General features: G+C 49.4%; 1 protein-coding gene across 2 annotated transcripts in view; it reads left to right on the top strand.

The window, feature by feature from the left end:
- Positions 1-23829, top strand: part of LOC142583106 (uncharacterized) — a 295623-nt gene that overhangs the window by 146433 nt on the left and 125361 nt on the right. For both annotated transcript variants that reach the window (XM_075693431.1, XM_075693440.1), the window contains exon 2: positions 13388-13465. In XM_075693431.1, coding sequence (XP_075549546.1) covers positions 13388-13465 — 78 coding nt within the window. The remainder of the gene's footprint in view (positions 1-13387; positions 13466-23829) is intronic.

The raw sequence follows: 23829 nt of genomic DNA, 5'->3' as shown, positions 1-23829 counted from the left end.
GGCGGTGAGGCGGCGTGCGTGTGTACGGAAGAAGCTGCCATGCGGGGCCCCGGCGGCGGAAAAAGAAAGGCGCTCGAAGAAGTCGACCTGCGACGCCCTGCCAGTGACGCGAGCGCTGGTGGATGGCCGATGCATCATCCCTCTCTTTTATGCTCGGCACAACCGGGTACAGCGCGCTCCATCGCCTTGCACAGTCGCGGACGGCCGCGCGCGCTGCCGTCCGTAGTGTACAAGCCTGCGCGCGATCGTAGGACGCAACGACAGTCGTCGCAGTTATCCCAACGCGTGTAGCATCCACACGGGGTACGCGGGATCCACAGGACATAAGCATTCCGCGTAAGCCTCGCATATGAAGCACAGTGACGAGACAACTCGTGTAGACATATAGCAACTGCTGCGCGAACGACTCAGTGGAATGATTTGAAGAACATGCCACCAACAATCTAGGACAAAATATACGCGGCGTATATTTTAAGCACGACCAAGGTCTCCGTATGCATGAACACGCCTATCAGGAACAGTCGTGTGCTCTTTTTTGTGTGTCCTTTTTCCTACTACGTGCTCAAATCAGATTATTTCGTGCGCGCGTGTGTGTGTTTTCACATATAGCTGTCACTAATATATACGATAAATCAGGGCGGGTGTAATGCGCGGATTCATTTCGCTATATTCCATTCTTATCATCCGCCATTCACGACAGGCCAAAGGAGCAGTCGGGAATGGCGGCCAAGGAGCAAAAGTATATATATATATATATATATATATATATATATATATATATATATATATATATATATATATATATATATATATATATATAGAGAGAGAGAGAGAGAGAGAGAGAGAGAGAGAGAGAGAGCCACGGGGCTTAAACTCCTATCAAAGACTACAAGGTGCCCGAGCAAATTGCAACACACGCTGCCAACCGCTGATGCTGCGCTTCTAAGGCCTTCTCTAGGCTCCCCTCAGTCGTCGTCCCACAGAGCAGTAAAGATTAAAAAAACACCCGTCGCGCCCTTAAATATTGTGCTTGTATCAACGCTGGGATATATCTCCTACCACGGACGCCGTAACAGCCTTGGTCAAGGCGGAAACATGGGCCGGGATAGTGTAACAATTCTGTTCCAATACCATTATTTTTCGCGCTTCGACACTATTTAGAGCGGTGCCCCGCCTGCGTTATTATCGGGATCGGCTGGTCGTAATCTGTGGCTGATCTGTAAGAAATATAATCGTAGGATTTTTACAAATACTCGCAACGGATTTTTATTTTCCACGATGCTTAACTTATATACCCTCAGCTGGCATGCCAATAGGAACATGCACAGGTGAGGTCACATGAGATAGAAACCAAACCTAATCATATCCTATCAACCAGGAAACTAAATTCATTCTCGTGAAGAGACAATGACGGAACGCTGTACACTGGTCACCAAACTCTGATATACATCGCCTCTGCTAGTTCCCGTGTCACCGTATCTTTACTTTTTCGTAATATGCATGTGTTTTCCAGCAAAGGTTCACACTTGCACATTCTGCAGTGATACGGCAAATGTAAGAATGTTTCCGAGAAGCCGAAAACACTACCCGTACATCGTACCAAGAAGCAGCATTCTTTAACAAATTGCTCGAGCAACTTTGTATATATACGGAATGACAACAGGACGCGTTTTCCGTTTCTTTGCGCATTCTTCTGAAGCATTGTTACGCTCATGCCCAAATTTATTCAACAAACCTTCGCTCATAGAGAGAGAGAGAGATAAAAGAGATGAGAAAGGCAGGGAGGTTAACCGGGTGATAGATATCCAGTTTGCTACCCTGCACTGGGGTAAGGGGAGACAGAAGGACCTTTAAAAAATGCACACACATGAAAAAAGTGGAAGAGGGGAAAAATTAGAAACACACACACGCACACACACACACACACGCGCGCACGCACATAGACGCACACGCGCACGCACATAGACGCGCACGCGCACGCACATAGACGCGCGCGCACACACACACACACACACACGCACACGCACACGCACACGCACACACGCACACACACACACGCACACGCACACACACACACACACACGCACACACACACGCACACACACACACACACACACACACACACACACACACACACACACACACACACACACACACACACACACACACACACACACACACACACAGACACCGGCACTCCAAGATTGTCTGCTCCGATAACGGCCGGTCATCGAGGCATGCCAACGCCGTCACGAGCGACTGTCTCTGCAACTATCACAGGTAGCACTGTCAGTCATTCCGATGCGGCAAGCAAATGCATTCATGAAAGACGGGAAAGTCCAGATGGAATGCGTAGTCAGAGGGAATGGTCCAGGCGGTGCAGTCGAGTATGTCACATGGATCCTGTGGCATCACGCGCTAGTATGCGAAGCTTTGCCGCTGCGTCAGTTCTTGATAGGGAGATGGGTCCATTCACGGCATCTTCGTGAGCCCTCCTAGTAGCTTCATCGGCGTTTTCGTTGCCCTTGATGCCGCAATGGCCTGGAGCCACTGAAAAGGGATTTCATGTTCTTTCTCTGCTAGTTGGTAATATAACTGCCTTATTTCTAGCTCCCTGAAACTGACAAAGAAGCAGGGAAGCCCGCTGAGCCAAGCCTAGACAACTGCAAATCAAGTATTTCCTTCTAAAAATTCCTACGAAGGAATTTTTAGAACCTACGACAAAAAAGAAAAAAAAGAACAGGTGGGGATTTTGGGGGCAATGCGTTGCTATTTCAACAGCGGGTGTCGGAAAATGCAAGCTGCGCACAATTATCGGTCTAATTAACACAGTCTTGCTAATTATATTTATGTTGCCTATTTTAAGGTTCGTATTGCAATCGCACAGTTGAAGCCGGTCAATGCACAAATGCCCGACAGGACATATAGCTTATGCGCATAGCATAAGACAACGCGTATTTAAAAACTATACATGCTAAAAGAAATCTCTCACTAAAGACAACTGTAAGCATGCTATAGCCGTTTGATGCATGCTGTACCCCCTTTCATTAACTCCGCAGTGCGTACTTACCCACCACGTACTTTCCAGAACAGCCGCCCAGGCGCAAGAAATGTGCCGAGTCGGCGCAAAACCAGCGATGACGTGCGCGCAGCCCAATTGAATGACACCAATACGCCAGCGTGTTTTGCTTCACAGGATGAGTTCGAGCACCTACCGGAAAAGACCCGAGTACGCGGTCTACAGTGGCTCGCCATCTGTCAATACGGAGCTGCGACACCATGGCCTGAGCGTGAGCTAGGTTTTGAACAACGCGGTAGTTTCTCCACCATGTTCACTGAGCGCTGTTGTAAAGCTAGCTTTACGCCCACTGTTTACGCCAGCTCAGTTACGTAGAAAACTGCGTCATACATGAAGCGACAGCGGTTATGCTGTGTACCGTCGTTGCAACGAAAAATATCAACGCGAACGAACGCAGAGAAACACCCCAGTGATTAAATTCACGCTTGTGTGGACACAGCTTGGACGTATGTTTGCTTCCTTTATTTATTTATTTAGTATTTTTCATTCTTTTTTTCGCTCACGTCGTCCAATTTGGCCAAAACGGTATAAACCGCGCATATAGCGGCTGCTGCCCTGAGGTCACGATTCTTTCTGGGCGTGGGTAGCACATAGAATGCTCGGCCGCTTGTCCGAACCGAGGGGAAGGGGGACATCGATTCGCGCTGCCGTATGTACCGTTGTGCGGTTCGGCCAGAGGGCGGGAAAACGTGTTGCATAGTGGAGAAATAAAGAGCACGTCTGCGAGGGCGTATGTCTGTGTAATGTGAGAAGGGCGCGTCAGTTGGCTGACCGGCCGACCGCGGCTGGCCGGCGTTTTTTAACAGCCTCATGTCACGGACAGGGCCGATGAAGCATTTGCCGATGCCCCGGCGCGCTCTTTTGGCTACGACGGACGTCACTTATTTCCTGAACCACTGAAATGTCGCGTCACAGTCAAGAGGCGAAAGCTACAGGTCGGACGCGTCCCCCGCCGTGGAATCGCGGAAAAGTGCACCGGGAGATGCAGAAAGGATGCATAGAAAGACGAGGCGGTTAACCAGAGGTAGTTCCGGTTGGCTACCCAAAGCCCACCGATCTCATAACTGCACGTTCGTGCTGAGCGAGCAAGCTCCACGACATTGAGGATGACTTAGCTGTGTGTGCTTTACTGCCTGAGTGTTTCACGAAAGTCCGAGTGCTGACTTTGAATCGGCGCGCACAACACAATTATCAGGTTCCAGTCAGCTAGCAATAAGCTTTGTTTCGATAAGCATGGTTATTTGTGCTTTGTTCAGAGTTGTGCTCGGCTCTGCACCGGAAGCTGCTATACGCCTGCGAACGACGTTATAAGTAAGGGAATTGTGCGACTGAAAGTGCAAGAGGTGTCAACCGTATGTCGTCTATATACTAGTGTATATCTTTTTTTTCTTTCCGGACACATTGTTTTCTAACTTCGGCCCAGTTTCCAGCTCACAGGCGGCGAACCGGGTTATCTGCATCGCAATCCAAGCCTCTTGCGCCCTTGTCACATACCGAAATAAACACGGGTGCTAATACATGTGCCCCTGCGTATAGTGCATGCCTGGCGCCGCTTAATGCGTGTGTAGCAGCAACGGACGATGCCGTGCGCATGATGCCACGCATTTATAATTCCGCATCCCGATCAGTTTTCGTCTCCGGTGACCCACCGTTTCGATCTCTACTCGTCGTATAACCCGCTCAACAGTCTAATAAGCACCTCGGAACGCAAGACCGACGAAGGAAAACACCTCCGCGCTAAGTCACGAGAGCGAGAGGGGAGCACCTTAATGAACATTGAAGTTGTCAGATTTGACATATGCAAGAATTGCTACTTCATATCGAGATAATCGAGGGGATACGAAAGGGACAAAAACGAAAGTTTGGTAGTTTCAACCATAAAAGCGACAAATCAAGCGCTCAAATCAAGCGCACTCTCCGGTCCTCATTGATACCTTCACGCAGGCTAAACATATCACGGTGATATAAGGAACGAGGAGGACACACGGCCCCTGGTTTACGGCAACGTTCCTTACGGATCTGGAGGGAACGCAGTTACCGCCTTGCTACAAACTATAACCGAACCCTATGGGCCGAAGGCCGCCTTTTTGCTGAGAGGAGGCACTCGGTTGTGGTACCCATCTCCAAAGTAGAGGAAGTCCTACAGGTTTTTGAGGTGCTCTGGCCAATTTCGCTCACGACAACCTTCAGCAAACTGCTTGAGCAAACGCTGGCCACTCTCCTCTCAGGGTGGCTCTAATATTGCAAGAAATACCAACCGGCTCAGGTCGGATTCCTGCCATGCTCGGGCACGGAGCACGGTCTGTCCGTCTTAGCAGACAAGGTTTCGCAAGTATTGCCTCAGAGCCATCTCGGGCAGACTGTGGGTGCTACGGACATCGGCAAGGCACACGACAACATCGAACGTGTGAGTCTTCCCAGACACACAGAGAGTCTTGTAATGCTTCTACAAGTGGCGAAAACTGTTCACCAGGTCACGTCTTCATTGGTGTATTCAGTATGAGTTGACAAAAAGATCGGTACGATTGCGATCGTGCACATTGAATCACGCAGTGCGTCAAGGCTCTGTCCTTGAACCACTGCTATTCAACATCACTTTCTGACCGTCGGTATGAATACTGCAGGACATACAACGCATCCGATTTCTCATCTGCCCAAATGATGTCACGCTGTAGTCCATCCATGGGAACCTGAGCCGATACCTATACACGATGCCCTATAGACGTCTTTCATGTATACGCGCACACTGCCATAATATAAATCTCAGTCTAAAAGTCTTGCTGTTAGATTTTAGCAATTCATCCGGCAGGAGACTTTTCTTTCGGGCTGCTTTCGCACTCAAGAGTGTAACGACGGTCACACCGGCTACTAAAGCACTGCATGCGGGTGCTTGGGTTTGACCGTCACCGTCAGCGTTTGACCGTCAGTCACCGTTTGACCGTTGACCGTCAAACGAAGACACTTTTCGGCTTCTAAAGGTACGCAGGACGTCGTCTACATCCACGACTGCGCACTCGGCTACGCATGGTTGCACCGACTGAGATGTATCGCAGGCTTGTACATTTAGTCCTTCGGCCGCGCTTTACGTATAAGGCATCTTTCCGCAGACTCACAGCCGCACAGCCATGGGCCAGTCTGGAAGTGGTCAGCCGAAACGCCATGAGAGTAATCACTGCACTTCCTCGTCTCACACCGCCCGTATTAAAAAAAAAAAGCTTTTCGCTCGGATTGTTCATAACAGCACATTCCAGCCAATCGTACATGATGCTGGACATGTCATTATAGCGAAGGCGGCCTGCCAATGGCAAAATGCACTTATGCACAAAAAGTTTCGTGAATTCGGCCCCAGTACTGCACGAGAACGCTGAGCTTAACATCATAACAAATCTGGTTTCACAGCGCGAACAAGCAAGGTTGAAGAACTAACGAGAACTAGTTGCAGCGCTAAACGACACAGGAACAGAAGAACAAGGGAGTCACACACGCTTCGTGTGGGCTGCTGCGTGTGTCTGTCGCCCTTGTTATTCTTCCCCTAATTCAGAAGATTGTTCTTCTGTCCCTGCGTCGTTTAGCGCTACGTCGAGTTCTCTGTGATGCAATACCAACAAGCCCATATTGGTGCTCCAGTTCACGAACTACAATAAGACTACCGTCTCTGAGGGTCACCGTATCGTGTACACAGATGCCACGGCTCTTTAGAGGGAAGGACGAGTCGTATTTCGAGCCCACCCCAGCCGGAAAATTGATATATTGGCGTCTACGAGGCCGAAGTGCCTCATCCGCTACTACTTGAATTGCAAGCGATGCAGGGTGCCTGCAAATCCACACTTTAGTTATTATCACAGTAGTGAAAAATGTACAATGACTAGTTTAGTGGCAGTGACCTGAAACTAGTCACTAAGACGTTGAATGCCTGCCGCCAAATTCACAGGCTCAACATCATACACCTCAGTATTTTCGTACACTGGCAACATGAGCACGACAGAAGTCGCTTCAGCTACATGGCGGGACCAATTGGCTCGATCGCGTCCTTCATCCGAGGCACCCGTTTCCCTTCCGTCCGATGCTCGCGCTCTCCACTAAGCTCTACGAGCTAACCTCATACGGGACGCACTCGCCTTAATCCTCCCGTGTGTCTGATGCCGTCCCCGTAACCTTATGCGAACGCGGGGAGAACGTGTCTTTTCCGAGGATTCGGGCTCGGATGGCCCTCACACCATCCGTGAACTGGTCGTGGGGACGGAACGTTTCCCAAGTGCTCGGCTCTCTGTAGCTACCGCAGAAGCTAGACACTTGCTTTGGCCTTGTCCATGCGTGCTATCAGGCTAAAGATGTTTTGAAAGGCCAGACTGAAGCCCGATTGGTGACAGAAAACAGTTTAAGTTCTCGTACATAGTTGCAGTTCCTCCACGATGTCAAGGCGCACATTTAACTTTTTTTTTCCATTGTGTCTTCTGGCAAGTCCTCCTAATAAAGAAACAACAAAAAAAGTAAAAGTACAGCAATGTCAAAGGGTTGCAATAAAACTTAAAGTTGGGCTAGTTGGAATTAATTTATTGTTGAACTGCAGCGCGCATATAAGATGAATGATACAGGCAGCACTTGTTTGTTAACTCCGCCTTTTTCCTTTGGCTTCCGTGCGTGCTGCAGTTGAACAGTAACAAAGGGTATTAATATCGGCTGGAGTGAGTAAACCAGCAGGAGATGTGTAAATCGTATAGCGGCTCAGATCCTTTATAAATTTCGTTCAAGATCAGTCATCTGACACTGTCCACAACATCAATGCCCAGGCCAACAAAAACTGGGTGGTATAGCGACAGCAATCACACATAAATTGTACAGTTTCTTATTATCTTTTTTGGTTGCTTGCACTCCTGGCACAAAGGCACATTAAGATGCCGGATCACAAACAAATGTTAAAGCACGCCCATTGCTTAATTGTTCTGTTTGGGGAGAAATTCAGGTGTCTCACGCGACAATTCCTACAGGGCAACAGAACTTGCAGCCCTGCGTGCTTCTCCATGTTATACCCTGCAATCACAACATCGGAAGTTGGTCCTGTTTTTTGACTCCAAGACAGCTCTTCAGAGCGTGCAGTAAGCCCTGCGTCGGAGGACTCATGAGCGTTTAGAATCCGAGAAAACAGAAGTTCTCTACCAGGCTATCTTTAATGGACACGGTATCATCCTATGGGTTCCAGGATGCTTCGGCCCTGCGAGTGGTGCCCGCTTGTTACCTTTTAATGTCAACGAATTCCATCACTTCAGGCGGGCTTCGCTCTATGTGAATGCTTTTGGGAACACAGTTTCTGTGCAGTTCGTGGTCGCCGATAGCCCAGCTTGCCTGTCGGTGCGGGTCTGCGGTTGGCTCTGAGAGGCTGATCCTATGTCGGAGTTGTCAACCCACAACCGCAGTGTGCTGCCACAAAGTCTCTATTTTGCGAGGCCGATGGGTTAAGCAGCCACCTTTTACTATACTTCCGAGTGTGCATCCGCGCATTGCTTGCAGTGGTGTCAAATCGCGTATCCAACATTTTCCTTTTTCCTTTTGCTCATGGCCAGGCGTTCGTCACCGTGACCACGACACCGTTACAGTGGCACAAACCAGGCTCTTGCAGCCGTCTCACTGCATGTGGATACCAGCAGAGCTTCAGAACGGAGAGACTAATCATTTGGCGGACTCTTCCACTGTTTACTCCGTCAGAGGAGACGCTGGCTCACTATTTCATCTTGTCTTGAATCGAAGGCAAAACCAACATATTTGTCTTCAAATTTAAACATGTGTCGTCAGTTCGTCATGCGCCGTGGCGAGCGTCCGATCAAAATCTTTTGTCTCAGCGGGATACATTTTTGCTGCACGAACTATAAAAAAATGTCACATTTCAGTTACGAAACGTCTGTCGCAAGCTTGGCCTTATGTTGACGCAACAAGCTGACCTCAGCCTTGATGGGGGCAAAGCCTATCAACAAAACGTCAGCTCTATATACGAGATATAATGTTTCCTCATATATATTACCTGTCGTAATTTTTAAACGAGGTGGCTCTAAGGGTCGTGTACTCCTCAGTTGTGTACTAACACTCCGGAATGTGGCACAACCTCGCAGACCTGCAGGAGAGGAAGATCAATGCCCGCGCTTGTTTATGCCTCGGCAACAACATCGCCAGCACACAATGAAATGCGAAAACGGGGCCAGCGCGAACCGAAGTGCCCTGAGATGAGAGGCACGCGGAGGAGCTAGGCGTGAAGCAACGTACGTCTTCCGCAAGTCAGCCGCAAGATTGCGTGCGCTGCAGCGAGAGCGAACGAACGGGACGCACTTCCCTAACCGCCGACCAGAGCTCGGTTGGCGAAAGCTCTGACCGATGGGTCGCGCTCGGGGCATACGGTACACAGCTTACTCCGTACCACCTCCCATCTTATTCCGTTACCGTCGAACGCGCCTTCCTCTTCAGAGGGTGCCTCGCGGTCTTTCCGCATTCGGGAGGCGGGCGAAAGCGACGACCTCTTCTTGTTTTTCAACTCTCACGGGCTTTCGCCTCGGAGGTGCGAACGTCAGCTGTGTATGCCGGTTACGGGTCTTTGCAGAATGTGGATGATATAGATTTGCCAGACGGCCGGAGCCAGCCGCGGTATTCGACTGCTGCATTTCGTTCGTAGGTCGCGTATCCACCACTCGCATTTTCAATCGAGTTCTCTGTAGTACACCGCTGCTGGCCCTCCGCTTCCACCTCTCGGCCCTTCAGCGCATCGGTTGAGAACGTGGGACGGAATCTTGAGAGCAGCGGACTCCCCGCGGAGCAAACACTATCGATCGATACGACAAAAGGTCTTATTGGCGGAACTGGTGGCACACAAGATGAAGGGCGCACCCGGGTTTAGGCCCTTGAGCCGATAATCTCCTTACCTATAGTGTTACGCCCAACAGCGGCATCGGCCGCACCATGAGTGAGCGGCACTGGGTATGTTTCTTAGTGCGCGCTTCATGGCTTGCGCAAGAGGGTTACAAGAGATTACAGGAACTGGTGATTCCAGAAGTCTTGCGACAACTGTTTCCCCAGTGAGGTAGCCAAGAAACCGCACGAAACTGGCATGTGAGCATTCACGTAAAGATTAATCCACAGCATTGAGAGGCAACTTGAGTGAGTTACGTATTCGGAGTTGCTTGCAGCAACTGCCAGCGGTGTTTCACCGATCATTACAGCAAATTGCTCGCAGCTGCTGTATTCGAGGGGTTTGGACAGTGCGCTTCTACTTTGCTTTTTGACGCACATGTTTGCAACACAAAATTGGTTGCAGCTCACGGAGTGACAGCAGTGGTGGATGTTTCTCGGCTCTTCGGAAGCCATTCGGTGAAAATGTGTTGATTTTCTTTTTCGTTTCTGTTATTGACATATGTGAAAAGACTGAGGTGTTTTAAGGCTTAACTATTGTGCCTGTACGACGCTTTGTAGTGCGCAGCCTCGCACACAAGTAATTATGCTTATGCAGGCTGGTCATTGCTTTGTACAACTGTGATAAATGTATGTATGTATGTATGTATGTATGTATGTATGTATGTATGTATGTATGTATGTATGTATGTATGTATGTATGTATGTATGTATGTATGTATGTATGTATGCTCGACAGGGCTGCCAGATGAATTAGGATGTGCTATTCACATATGAAATTTCTTCCTGATTGCTCATTCGTGCCAAGGAATGATGAAAGCGAGCACGAGGAACGAAAATATGATATATTGAAATTAATGTTTCGGTAAATTCACATCAAATCATCGCTACAAAATAGCGGCCCACGGCATGTGCTCTGCCATCGAAGGCGACGGCTGCATTGTTGAAAGCTGAAAGTTAAAATTACTTGTTTTTTATAAGAATATACTACCTATAAGTAGTAGCTTGAAGTAGCTTGAAACTGAACTGTCTGGGCAATTGTCCAGGGGCGCCGAGCACCACGCAGAATAATTAGCCCGCTGCCTGCGTTTCCCTGTACAAAGAGGCGTTCTAGGACCTGTGAGAATGAACCCAGTCAGGCTGAGGCGTCTGGCACATAGCGAGAATGGAGACCTCGGAACACAATGTTGCCTTCTGAGATGATCATCAGATATTGTTAGATACGGGACCTTTTCCTGAGTCTCCTTCGAGCTCACCAGACCACATCGAATCGCGTCACAGCTAATTAAGGAGCGCAGAAGCACATCCACCACGTTCCCGAGGCGCGGCACGTGCAAACAAGTTGGCGGCCCCCACCTCGTGCGCCGCATCTGGAGCTATTCACTGCTTGATTCTTCCGGAAAGTGTAGCGGGAGCCTGGCACTGTTCCAGGTAACGTGGGTCCCAAGGCAAGACGGCTGTAATGCGCCGTGAAGCCCTGGCAGCAATCGCCCCGTCCGCCTTTGTGAAGACAGTTGCAAGCCAGGAAGGCAATACCGCAGGGAGAAGTAAGCCCTCGGACAATTGGGGCCCAAGGAGCGACCCTCTGCGCTGGGTGTGACGCAATCGCACGGGCGCCTACCATTGGCCGAAAATGACGCCACCTGAGCGGACTCGCCGATTGGCCAAAAATGACGCCACCTGAGCGGGCTCGCCGATTGGCCGAACGTGACGTGACTTCGAGACACCGAAAGGCTTAAAAGCTAGAGACCGGGAGCAGCAAGAGAGCATTCCTTCATTCATCTCTTTCGAGCTTCTTGCCACGGGCCGCAGCGTCCGAGTTGCTGCCGGCCCGTAATGACTTTATGACTGTTAATTTCTTTGTACTCTTTCTTTGTTAATTTCTTTGTAAATAATGTAAGTAAACCTCCAGTTTTCATCTCAAAGTCCTCCTCAACCTCGGCCAACTCCCGCAACCAACGGCAAGGTCCAATATCCGGGGGACAGCAATTGGGTTTATCCTCCAGATCCAACAATATATACGCGTGGAGTTACAGCCGTGAATGAGAAATTATCTTTGCAGTCGAATGCAAACCTTCCCAGTATTCTGTGGCCTCTTCGTCCGTGCTTGTTTATAATTGCGCGGTCATCTGTTTCGTATCGCACTGTGCTCTTGCTTCGCTGAAACCAGTAGATGAAGCTTCCTTCTTGCATTTAATCACTGCTTTACATCGCTGCATGATTTGTCTTCCTCTGGCGGCGCCTGCTACGCGAAGGCATCGACAGGCGCACGAGGCCATGAAACGGGTGCTGCCTGTCTGACTGTGAACGCTCTAGTGGCTTAAATTATTCAGGTCACGTTCTGCACTCACAGTGGTGCTCTGTGGCGGTGATGATGTCGTGGCCTTCATAGACTGGTCTGAGCTGTATACCCATGCGGGGGTGACGGCAATTGGTCCGCACCATCGGCGCGTAGTTCGCAGCTGAGCTGACCATTGTTTTCGTGATGCGTGTTGCGGTGCATGGTGATCTGCGGTGCTACTGTGAATGCAAAACGTTAAAGTATGGTGCACAGGGCGTCCCACCAGGTATGAACTAAGCCTATTGATGTCAGTTTGGTGTTGCTCGCATCGCTGCTTCGTGTTGATCAATGAACTCGCGTAAGAATATTTTACTAAAGCAACGAAATGTTCAACCTCTGGCAGCAGATCAAGGGTCTGCACTTGAAGCAGATCATTCGCGGTCAGCAGAAAGGCGTAATTAATTATTTTGTTTAGAAATACAGTCCGTTACTTAAGCCTAATATAGCGAGTCGGTTCTTCTCGTCATTGTTTCAATGCTCCTCTTCGCTGTCTTAATTGTAATTCGTCTCCTAGCCTGCTTCAAAATCTTGCATAAATCAAGTGTTCATTCAAGTGTCTTTCGCGTAATATGTTAAAGGTATAAGTAGTAATCACGATGTTTTCAGGCTTATCCAGACCGTTGATGCTTGATGACCGATTAACGTCTGACAGAGTAAACAGAGATTCTTATATTGCGTATCAGCTTATGTACTTTCCAAATTAACCGCTTCTCTGTTGCTCGCTATGCCCCTATGCAAAATTATCGAAAGACGCCTGACTATACTGACTTGCCCTTTAAATTGTTGTTGCTGTAACATGCTAAACAAGCTCCACAACAATAATTTATTTGACCAACACGGGCGCTACTTCTAAGACCCTCCGAAAGGGCACCGTTAGTGCATTCGCGCAAAGCTGTACCAATAACGTCATACGTTTCTTAAAATGTCAACACAGGTCGATCATTACATAATCATTCTGCTCTGAATAACATTTCAGAGCGTGCTGATTTCAGGGTTATTCTATTTCTTCAAACAGTTCGATGGGATTGGCAGGTACAGTATATCTAACTTTTCCTTTATTTTTTTTTTTCGTGTAGCTGGTGAACCGGGAACTGGCAAGGGGGAAATGGCTACGAGCCTCGAGAAAACAACCAAGGCGGCGACACAAGGACATGGTGAGCAACGCAAAGAGACTGTTTTTACTTGCGATAGAAAGCTATAGTTTGCACAGGTTCGTGAAGCCTCTTGTCTTAATCCTATTGTGTGTGATACGTGCCTCCGAGATGTGGGATGCAAAATTTCGCACGCGATAGCGTGGTATATATTTAATGTTTGCATTGATTCTTCTGATGCTGTCCGAAACCACTTTTGTTTCATATGTCTAACCATAAAAAAAAAGAGACCTATGATTACGATATTCCCTAACGCGAATTTTGAGCGCAACTGTTTAGGTGTTTTGAATTCACGGCATATTGTGGCAAATAATTTGATTCTTAACGGCAGGGTCCTCTCGGCAGCGGCGCTGCGCGCCTGCTCGGGCAGCTAGTTTAGCAGCAGCGGCAGATGAAGCAGTTCTACGAGTTGCCTCGCTCATTGCTCAGAAAGAAAGCGTGAACCCAGGGACGCGTGGATCGCGCGGAGCATATTCTCTAGCGGCGACGTCGCAGGCGAAGTAGCGCATGCGCAGTTTGTCCGAATGCCATGCGACGAATGGAAGAAAGGTAACTACGTAGAACCACTCTATACTAGTGGAAGCGCTGTTACCTTATATTACCGTGATGACGAGCTTCTATAGATAGAGCCAATCCCGTACGCTGTATTGGTCGCTGTCTTTTTTTTTCTTTAATTTTTAACGTTCTCTTGTTTTCGTACCTTTTCTGCCCCTTTGTCCATCCCCCTGTGCAGAGTATCCAACCGGACACTTAATCAGGTTAACAGCACTGCGTTTCACTTCTTGTTTTCCTTCCTTCCTCCCTTCCTCTCTCTGTATTTTTGTGTTTGTTATAATACGTAAAAAGACATGGACTCTAATGTACATAGCGATAATAATACATCGTCTGCTCATCCCTTATATTTGTGATGTTTGCCACGTGCCGTGACTATAGAATTCATGTTGAGCTTTTATAGTTGAGGAAACATCACAAAACAAGATAAGAAGGGACATACGATACCGGCACATCATACGACAGAAACAAAAACGGTGCCTGAGGTTATATATACTTCGCCGTAATTAAAATTCAGACTGAACTGTTAACGCTTACGAAACGCCTTAAAACAAGACGAATTCGTGTAATACGGTATATATAGGTACCCTATGAGACAAACACAGTGCTATATGGGCCTATATACCTTGTGTGTTTAAGGGCCGCTGCGCGGCCTCAAAGCCTCGTGTTTTTGCGCTGTTTCGTTACCATTAGCAGTCACTGATTAGCTATAGCCCGAATAAAATATTTTCGAGATAAGTTAACGAAATCTTCCGGGTAGGAACACATTAAAATGCACGGCGCCATCTCTGTTTACGCTCCGGATTCGCAGCGATCGGAAAGCCTCGCTAATACAATTAAAGCTCGCTCGTCGCGATCAATTGCGGGCCGGGGACCGGGCGGGGATGTGTTACCGTGAGCTCTAAGGATAGCAAGCGTCTGCGCCGCTCTTTTCCTGGAAATCGCGCGGTGACAGAGAGCTCGGGACGGGCGGCTGCCAACGTGCGCGCCGTCCTCGTCGGTGGCACGCCCACGCCGGAGACGCTGCTGACTCCATCCTGCCGTCGCCGCCCACAACTTTTGCCGCCACGAACATAAGGGTATACCGGCACGCGCACATAGGCGCCTGCGCCGACCACCCGTGTGCTGTACTCGAGTCGCCTTTCGTTTTCCTTTCGCGTAAAACAGAAACCCAACAGTCGAAACGGTGCGAGACGCGCCGCGTGGGCGGGGACGCTCATTCGAGAGGCACTCGCGCATACTTGAACGCTTGCACACCTGTGCCACCCCGCAATGTTTGGCGATCAGATGAGTGTCGACCCACGCGCAGGCAGCAAGTGAGCACGTGAAGCTCCGCGAGATGGTAGCGTGAGGCGGCGACAGTTGTGTCTGGGTTTCCGCGATGCTCGATCGGTCGGGGGTCGCGAAATCAGTTTAGCAGTTTTGTCGCGGCGCTCTGCAGCTCACACGCCGAGTGTCCATCCAGGCGCGGAACTGAATCAGTCTCCTCTTGTGTATAGTGTGCCGACGTGCCGTATTAGTTAGAGGGACACTAAAGGTTACTATTAAGTCAACGTAGACTGTTGAAATACCATCACAGAAACCTCGAAACGTTTGTTTCGTGCCAAGGAGAGACTTATTTTAAGAGAAAATGCGTTCTGAAGCGTCCGCGTACCTCTAGCGCAGTTCAAATCGCCCGCCCTCCGATCGAGGAGTACTGACATCATGGTCTCATAGTGACATTGCGCCATCGGTGAGTAGAACGGCGTCCGCAGACGGCGCTACGGCTTTTCTGCGCAAAACGCGAACGCGCGGCCAGAAACAGAGCCAAGACAGAGCCGACAGCAGAGCGAAAGCGGGAGTATGGTGGCTAGCGGAAGGAGAAACGAATTACGTCCCATATTACGTCCCACGGCACACGGAGAGTGCGTTTTCGTTAAACTATAGGCTGCGGCGAGATCGCAGCGTGGTCGTTGTGGTCTATGAGAAGCGACGAGCCTTTTCGCACTCGCAACAGGGCATAAAAATGTGCGAATCGACGCAAAACTCGGCCTAGAAACGTGCTTCGCCACAGCCAGGGCTCAATACGACCCAAGCTGGCACGACCCAGATGTCGTTTCCCGCACCGCCACCAGGCGCCGCTACTATACCTCAAACTCCAGCGCAAGACGCCCATAAGCTGGTACTTCATTCTATGACGCTAACTTCGACGCTCGTCGCAATGGACCCTGACACCGACAGATTGGCTCGCGATGGTGGGCTCAACTTCAGCGATTTGAGCACCGACGAGCGCGACCTGCTGCTGAGGGCTCGCACTGCCGGCGTCGTTGCGTACTACGACGGCGGCCTCGACACCGGCTCTCCGGAGCGGGAAAGCAACGAGGGCTTCCCACGACATCACATGGACGTGGCATTCTCGCTGCTTGTTCCAAATGAAAGTTTCGCGAGCGAGCAGAACCCTCACAGCACGACGCGATAACGAAACTACTGAAACTCCAAAGCGTGCGCGGCGCAGAGTCGAGCGCGCAGAGTCGAGCGAAAACGAAACCTTTCGAACACCCATATTACTGAAGGGTAACGTCAAAATGTTATTTTTTCTTAGAATCGAATAGACGTGGACAAGTAACATTTTTTTCCGTCTTACAATCGAATGAAATGATATTTTTAATACGAGTAGTTGAGTATTAGTAACACAAATTATGAGGAGTCCTTTCGTCATCGGGCTAGTACCGGAATGTCGCTGGGGGGTCTCAAATCGTGTCATGCATTTACCTCAATTTCTCGGTTACTAAAGCTCTGTTCGCGATTATATTGACGCCTTAGACGTTCTAGAACATTGCTCTACCACTTTAACTTGAGTTTCTGGTAACCTTTAGTGTCCCTTTAAAGAAAAAAAAAAAAACACGGCATACTAAACCACTTTTTACAATCTGTGTTAAGCGAAGCTTTCTTGCAAAGAGACAAATGATGCTTGCAATTTTTCGTATTTTTATTTCTACTTGGCCTCATGGTATGTCTTGGCGATGCAGCGATGGCTTGCAGGCTAATGCAAAGTGTTTAGCGGGTGGTGAAGGAACCTTTGTGAACCAAGGTGCATGTATTGAGATGTATGAAACGGCGATGCGTGCTTAATACTTCAACACCTCTGACGAGCACGTGATTAATCAATCATCCCCGCTACGCCACACATGCGACCGGGGAGACCTCCCTATGGACCTCTGCGGCGACATGTCATTATTCATTTGTAAATGTAGTTTCTCTTATGAATATTCTTCCTGCTTTTCCTCTCCGCGCAATAACTGCATGTAAACAACAAACTGTGTGTTTACCTGCAGTTATTGCATATATATATATATATATATGCCAAACGAAAAACAAAACGAATGTGTGTGTTTGGTGGGAAATACTCGAAAGAGAAAGCTTTGCTTTAAAATAATAACAATAATAATAATAACTCAAAAGAAAGCAAGTTTAACGTGCTAATCGCTTGGACTCAATAATAAAGTCCTGGACGGCGGTGCAAACATCCGTGTGGCCGTACCGGTGAGTCGAATGAAAGGATACTGGGAAGTGTCAGTCTCAGATCAGGTTCGCGAAATTTAATTTGGAAGGTTCTTCTCTTTCTATTTCCGCAGTGATGTGGCGGCGGTGAATGATAAAAAAGAAGTGATGTCCTCACTATAGAAATAGAAAAACAGTGAGGGGTACATCAGGCCGGACCTGCGTAGGTAGAAATTTAAGATGGCGATGCGGCAGCCTAATTTGGTGAGGGATACTTAAAACCTACGTGGGTCGGCAAATTCACTGCACCAGGTAAGAGTTCATAATGGTAGCAGTGCGAACAAAACGAAGGACGGGGTGAAAGAACAGCGCTCTTAATTCTTGTGTTCGCTCACCCCGTCCGTCGTTTTGTTCACGCTGTTACCATTATGAACGCATACCAACTCGCCCACCTTTCCACTTTAATGCGAAAGGGATCGTGATGCTCAGGAAGATCAGCTAGTACATGTCAGACAACTTCTCGAGAACTTCTTGGCGATGCACACAACGTGGTGGTCTTCGCCCGCTATAGCAGTGCCTGATGTGGCCTCCGAGATAGATACCTGGAAAAAGGTACGGAGGATCAAAGTTTTCGAGCTACCTCGAAATAAGCGGACATCGAAAAAGTACGGAGGGATCAACTGCAGTATATAGCTTCACTTTAGCTTACCCGCTGCGCGAGATCTCAGCGGATATGGTGGTCCAGTGCTCTGCGCCAGCTTGAGGGATTACGGGTGTATATGCCGGTTGCTCTGGTCGTATTTCTGCGCAAGCGGAATAGAGCAAGGCATTTTGCACGATCACATTTCGGTGCGCGCCAAATGGCACCAGGTGGCAGAAATCAATGCTCCGCCTCGTTCGATCACGGCGTCTCCGACCATTACAACCGCTCCAGGATGCAAGAAACCTACAGAAAAAAAAAAAGAAAAGAAGGAAAAGAAAAGACACTCGCTGTAACCCAACCAGTGATCACAACATCAGCAATGGGGACTACGACGACGCTGATAATAATAATAATAATAATAATAATAATAATAATAATAATAATAATAATAATAATAATAATAATAATAATAATAATTGAAGTTACTGTGAAATTTGCTATGAACAGCCTAGAAAATTCTAGCTTTAGCGACGTAATGATCGAGCCTGCTTTGCGTAACAAACTGTCTTCAATCCCAACAGAAGTTAGAGTGCCCTGTCAGCCCAAAACTGGAGCGCAACACGGGACCTTAGCGGGCCACACTCGCTTCGTGCGGCGGCACTGCACCGATAGCGCCTGCGTCGTATAGCTGACAGCGCGATATTACGCGTCTAATCTATGCTTCGCCGGGGCTACCGATGAGAGGTGTAGCATGCGCCGACCGCCAAAAATACCTCAGAACTTTGTTTCGCGCGCTCAGTGATAAACGCTGCTCGATCCCGCCTCCGCCTATAGACACCGTCTCTGCAGCTTTTCGGCAGTCCTCCTGCCGCTGCCGACGCCAACTTCGTTCCACTTCGTCGCTCCAAGGCGAGCATATCGAGGCACATCGGGGACCGCAACCCTCACTAACAAGCAGGCAACGAAACCGCGGCAGCCAACTCGGTTATTACGTCGTCGATCGGCCGGCAGTTAAACGAGCGAAGATCGCTTTGAAATAGCGGGTATAGTACAGGGGACCTGCCCACAGGCCAGATATACATCGCCCGCAGTATTGTGCAGCTGCAGTCGCGCGGTGCTCGAAGCAGGCTTTCTTGCGTCGAAGGAGTGTTGTCAGGGGAAGTTGCCACAAGGTCCCGGGAAATAACGGCTTTGACGAGTGAAAAGCAAATCAAGGGGAAGGGTAAGAGCAGAGGAATGGTCAGTCGGACCTTTCATTTTTGAGTCACTGCATGTGCGACGATAGTCCGAACGCCCGCGCGCCATCTCGTAGTCACTTTCCGTGCCACATCAGCGGGAGCCATTTAGCTCCGCCGCACATGCGCTGTTAGTTCTCCATTGCGGCGCCATGATCCGCCGAACACTTTTCGCACTCTGAGCAGAGAGGCGCAGCTATGCCCGCACAATGCTCCGCTCCTTCCGGAGCGCGTTGCGTGTTTGGCCGGCGGAGGCAGCGGCGCGGAGAAACCAGCATCCGACTTCCTCCCGTTCGGACACGAAATAAAAACGCTCCGCTCCTCCCTTTTTCGAGCCCGACGGTCGCCGCCGCTGCGACATTCACAGCCGCGGCTTGCAGCGGCGGCAGCGCATCTCGCGCGCACAGCGAGTGGCAGGAAGCGCGCGCCTAACAAACCGCGCGTGCGAGCGCGCCACGGCAATGCATGCGAGCATGCGAATAAAGAGAGCCGCATCCTTCGAGCTTCATTGTGGAGCTCCGCTTGCCGAGTCCGTGCCCACAGGAGGCGCGCGAGCGTCGGACGTCGACATCAGGGTCGCCCTGTTGCGCCAACCGTTCACCATACATTTTCTTCCTAGTGCGTTTTTCCTGCTTAGTTACCCACGTCGTTGTTGTCGTCCTCAATGAACGCTGCATCCGCTTACGCGGATGAGGAGATATGCACCCGGGTGCGTTCGTTAGTTCCGCGCAAGGCGCGCTCCTCTCGACCGGCAAACGCGCCCGGTGCCCGTAGCAAACGGAACCATTACCGCAAATAGACCCTGTATACCGTATAGGCTGCGGTTAATGTTGGGAAATTTCGCTTCTCGAGCTTGTGCCACGTATTGTTCGTTGCTTGCAAGTTCTCGACTGTAGCCGGCGGCTCAGCACACCGGGCGCGGCTCGCGCGTGGCGGTGTTCTGTATGAAGTATTCTTGGGCGGCTGAGCTTTTACTCGTGAAGGAACCTGACGCCACAGCGTTTTGCAACACTGGGCTTCGTAAGCAGGTGGGCGAGTGCTTCTTCTTCCGGTATAGATATGCTGATCGATTTTTTGTCCTTTAATAGAAACCCGTGCACAAACTCGAAGAAACAAAATGTGCCGTAAGTGCGTGGTTCCAAAGCTGACTCCGAGGCGGGTAGTGGTTCTGCGGCTGTCTCCCGTGCCTAGTGAAAGTACTGGAGGGCAGAGCAGAACTCTCCCTGCACAGCTTTGCTGCCATGGAAGTCAAGTGCCACCGGAGCTAACCGGAGCGCCACCGCAGCGCTACCGCACGGTCTGGCAGCGACTCCGGTCAGACGAGCAGTGGACGCTTTTTTTTCTTTTTTTGACAAAGCCAACTTAACTTTATACGTGTTATCGAGCGGAATATATGAATGAATTACAGAGGCGGACCGGAAAAAGCCGGTCGTTTTCGCTGTCTTGTCTGGCGCTGTTTGCTGTAGGGGACAAAACAGCAGTCCTCTTCACTCCGATGCATGCTGACTCACGCGGAAAGTACTCCCCTCTAACTCCCCCCCCCCCCAACACACACACAAACACAACACTTCACCCCCTTTTCTATTATTTGTGTGTTCTCATCACAAACGCTTTCGTGAACATCCAGGGTAGTGTTAAGTCTGTCTGACTGCACAGCCTACAGTGAGAAAACTTTTCCACCTCGCCGACTGCATGTCGCGCTTCTCTTCCACGCGCGCGGCCTCCAAGCCTGTCTGCTGGTCGCGGTCTCCCGTCAGCGCAAGATTGACACACGGTGCTACTCGAGGTTGGAGAGAAGGCGTCACGCGCCGCCACCTGACAAACTCGAAGGAAAAAAAAAACAAAAAACGAACGGTGCGCAGCACACACCCCATAAAGAGCCAATACCCCTTCCACCTCTCCTAGCTCTATCAGCAGTTTCGCACCGTTTGGTGGCCAGAGGAGGAGAAGCGGCGCGTTTGGCTGCACTGCAGATATGCGCATTAAGGATGTGCGCCGGCTCTCTTCGGTCCACACACACGACCGAGTCGCTGCGACCGAGGGGAAACGCGGTGGCGACGCTTGACCTGCTTTCGGCAGCGCTCGGCGGCTCATTGACGCCTCTTCGATGCCTTTGTGCGCGGCCGCTCGTGACTTTCGGCGCGCCTGTTTTCAATGGCGACAAAGAGAGGTCCCCCTCGCCCCAGTCTCCCTCGCTGTCCACTTTAGTTCTGTCCTCTCGACGACGCCAGATACAAATGAGCTCCTCTGCGAGACTGGTTAATTAAGGCCACGCTTCCGTCGGTGAACAGTGCGTTCAACTCTACAACGAAGACAAAGGGGCGGCTGTGTTCTTTCCGGGTGCGGCAGCTGGTGCGGCGGGAAGTTCAAATTAAAGCTAGTGGCGACGGACAAAAGAGCAGGAGTCCAGACTCGTACAACTGAACTTTATGGAGGTATAGCCTCGTTGACCACTGCTTTAAATATAGCTCGCGCAGAGCGCTCATTGCTCATCGCGTAATTGTCAGTGAATGTTTTAACCGCGAGAACGTTTCGTTCGAGCCGGCTTTTTTTACTGCGACAGCAACCAACGCTGAACATTGGTTTTGCCTTGTCCATCCTTCTGTCCCGTCCGTCCATTCCGTTACGCTGATGGCGACCGTTGTCGTCATCGACGACACGCAACGTAATTTTTGTCGTCGTTAGGCCACCTTGTCATCCTCGGCTTCGTCATTGCCACATGATTTGAGTCCATGTCAGTAACACAATGTGCATTTGGGAGTGAACGCGCAGTCAACTCTGTGCATTGTACAAAACGCTGTGCTGTCGCGCAACATTGTTCTTTTTCCTTTTTTTTTTAAGTACATGGAAATCGGACGTAAAGGCCTGCAAAGCTCTACACGAACAGACACTAATATTCAGGCGGACAAACACAAGCGTCCCATAAAAACATCCGCTCTGGCGGCTGCTCTTGCGCAGCATACACTATGCACATGGGCTGCAGCTTCAAGGAAAAATGACCTCGCAGACCTGGGAGCTCCAGTGTTTCTGTCACACATCGGACTGTGTAGTGCCAATACTGTGTAGTGCCAATAAAATGAACCTACCACATGGAAGGCCGCCATGGCCCTTAAATCGTAGAAAACGTATCGAATATGTTGTGTGATATGTTGAATATGTTGTATCAGGCACGTACCCAGGATATTTTTTTTTTGGGGGGGGGGGGCAACCCAAGGTAACTTCTATGCAAATTAGGGGGGGGTTACCTTTACTAATAAAAATGTGAATAACGTCCACCATTCTCCATAAAAAGGCATAAACCCTCAAAAGAGAAATGAAATAAGGTGCATTTTACAGGCACTGCTGTGCGATACACCTCTCCTTTACTTGGCAAACAAGGAACTGCGCCAAATGGACTTGCGCAGGAAAGAAGCGCAGGAGGAACACTGCCAAAAACAAATAAAGAAACCAAAGTGTAAAATAAAGATTACTTCAGTAGAATACAAAAAAAAGAAACAGCAGTTGGCAACCAAGGCACACAAACCGCGCGCAGTTGTGTTACCTCGCCAGCCAATCACAGAAGCAAACAAAATCGTCGTCATGCGGTCTTTTCAAAATGGCGTCGTACTTGCTACCTCCGGAGCGTCTGCTGTTCTTGAAGAGTCTTTTCATCGGCGGAAGCAATGAGGTGTTCAACAGACATGGACAAAGTGTATGTAGTCTCAGCATTTCACTCTTCAAAAGTCTGCGGTGCCGTTCATTTCACTGCTGAACCCGTTGTACTGATGAAACTTCAGTGGGAACTGAAGTGAAACTTGACAATAAATAGTTGCAGCAAAGCAAGCATGTTATTTCAGTCCAGTAATGAATTATGCTTTGGCCATTTCACTATAATAGGCGAGGGAAAAGATATAAAATTAAGCGCTAATAATTTTATTTTTGTGGTTACCGCTTTATTTGGGTAACAGGAAAAGTTTGAAGTACGAAATATTTGCAGAATCGCGGAGGAACAGTGGCTGGCGGTTATGAGGGCGTGGGCGGGGCTTCACTGCAGGGTTAAGCTGTATCCGACTATAGTAGCGTTTTTTGAATTAGCTCTGGAAGAATTATACAGAAATATATATTTGCTGAACAATCACAGTTCTTCTGGATCCCTCGTTTATGCTTTACCAAGTGCCACAACCGACTGGTATTGTTATTTGGGAAGTTACGTAACGATGCGTGGCAGCCAGTCCCGCACAACCGCGTAGGGCGCAGGACGCTGCGATTCTAGCCGTACTACGCCCACCGCGGAAGGTTAGAAAAAACACCTACATAAGCACAGCAGAGAAGTGGCTACGTTAGGCGGCTCGAATGATAACTGTAGAAGCGTCATTCAGAATACACGGAACTGTTCTCCACTTCCCTTTTTCTGTTCTACTTCCTTTTTAAATAAAAAAGATGTTGATCCATAAATATTTTCATAAACAACAGTTAAA

This window comes from Dermacentor variabilis, chromosome 1 (assembly GCF_050947875.1).
Source record: "Dermacentor variabilis isolate Ectoservices chromosome 1, ASM5094787v1, whole genome shotgun sequence".
Taxonomy (NCBI): domain Eukaryota; kingdom Metazoa; phylum Arthropoda; class Arachnida; order Ixodida; family Ixodidae; genus Dermacentor; species Dermacentor variabilis.
Note: the sequence above shows the minus strand (reverse complement) of the source record. Positions and strands in the feature narration are given on the sequence as shown.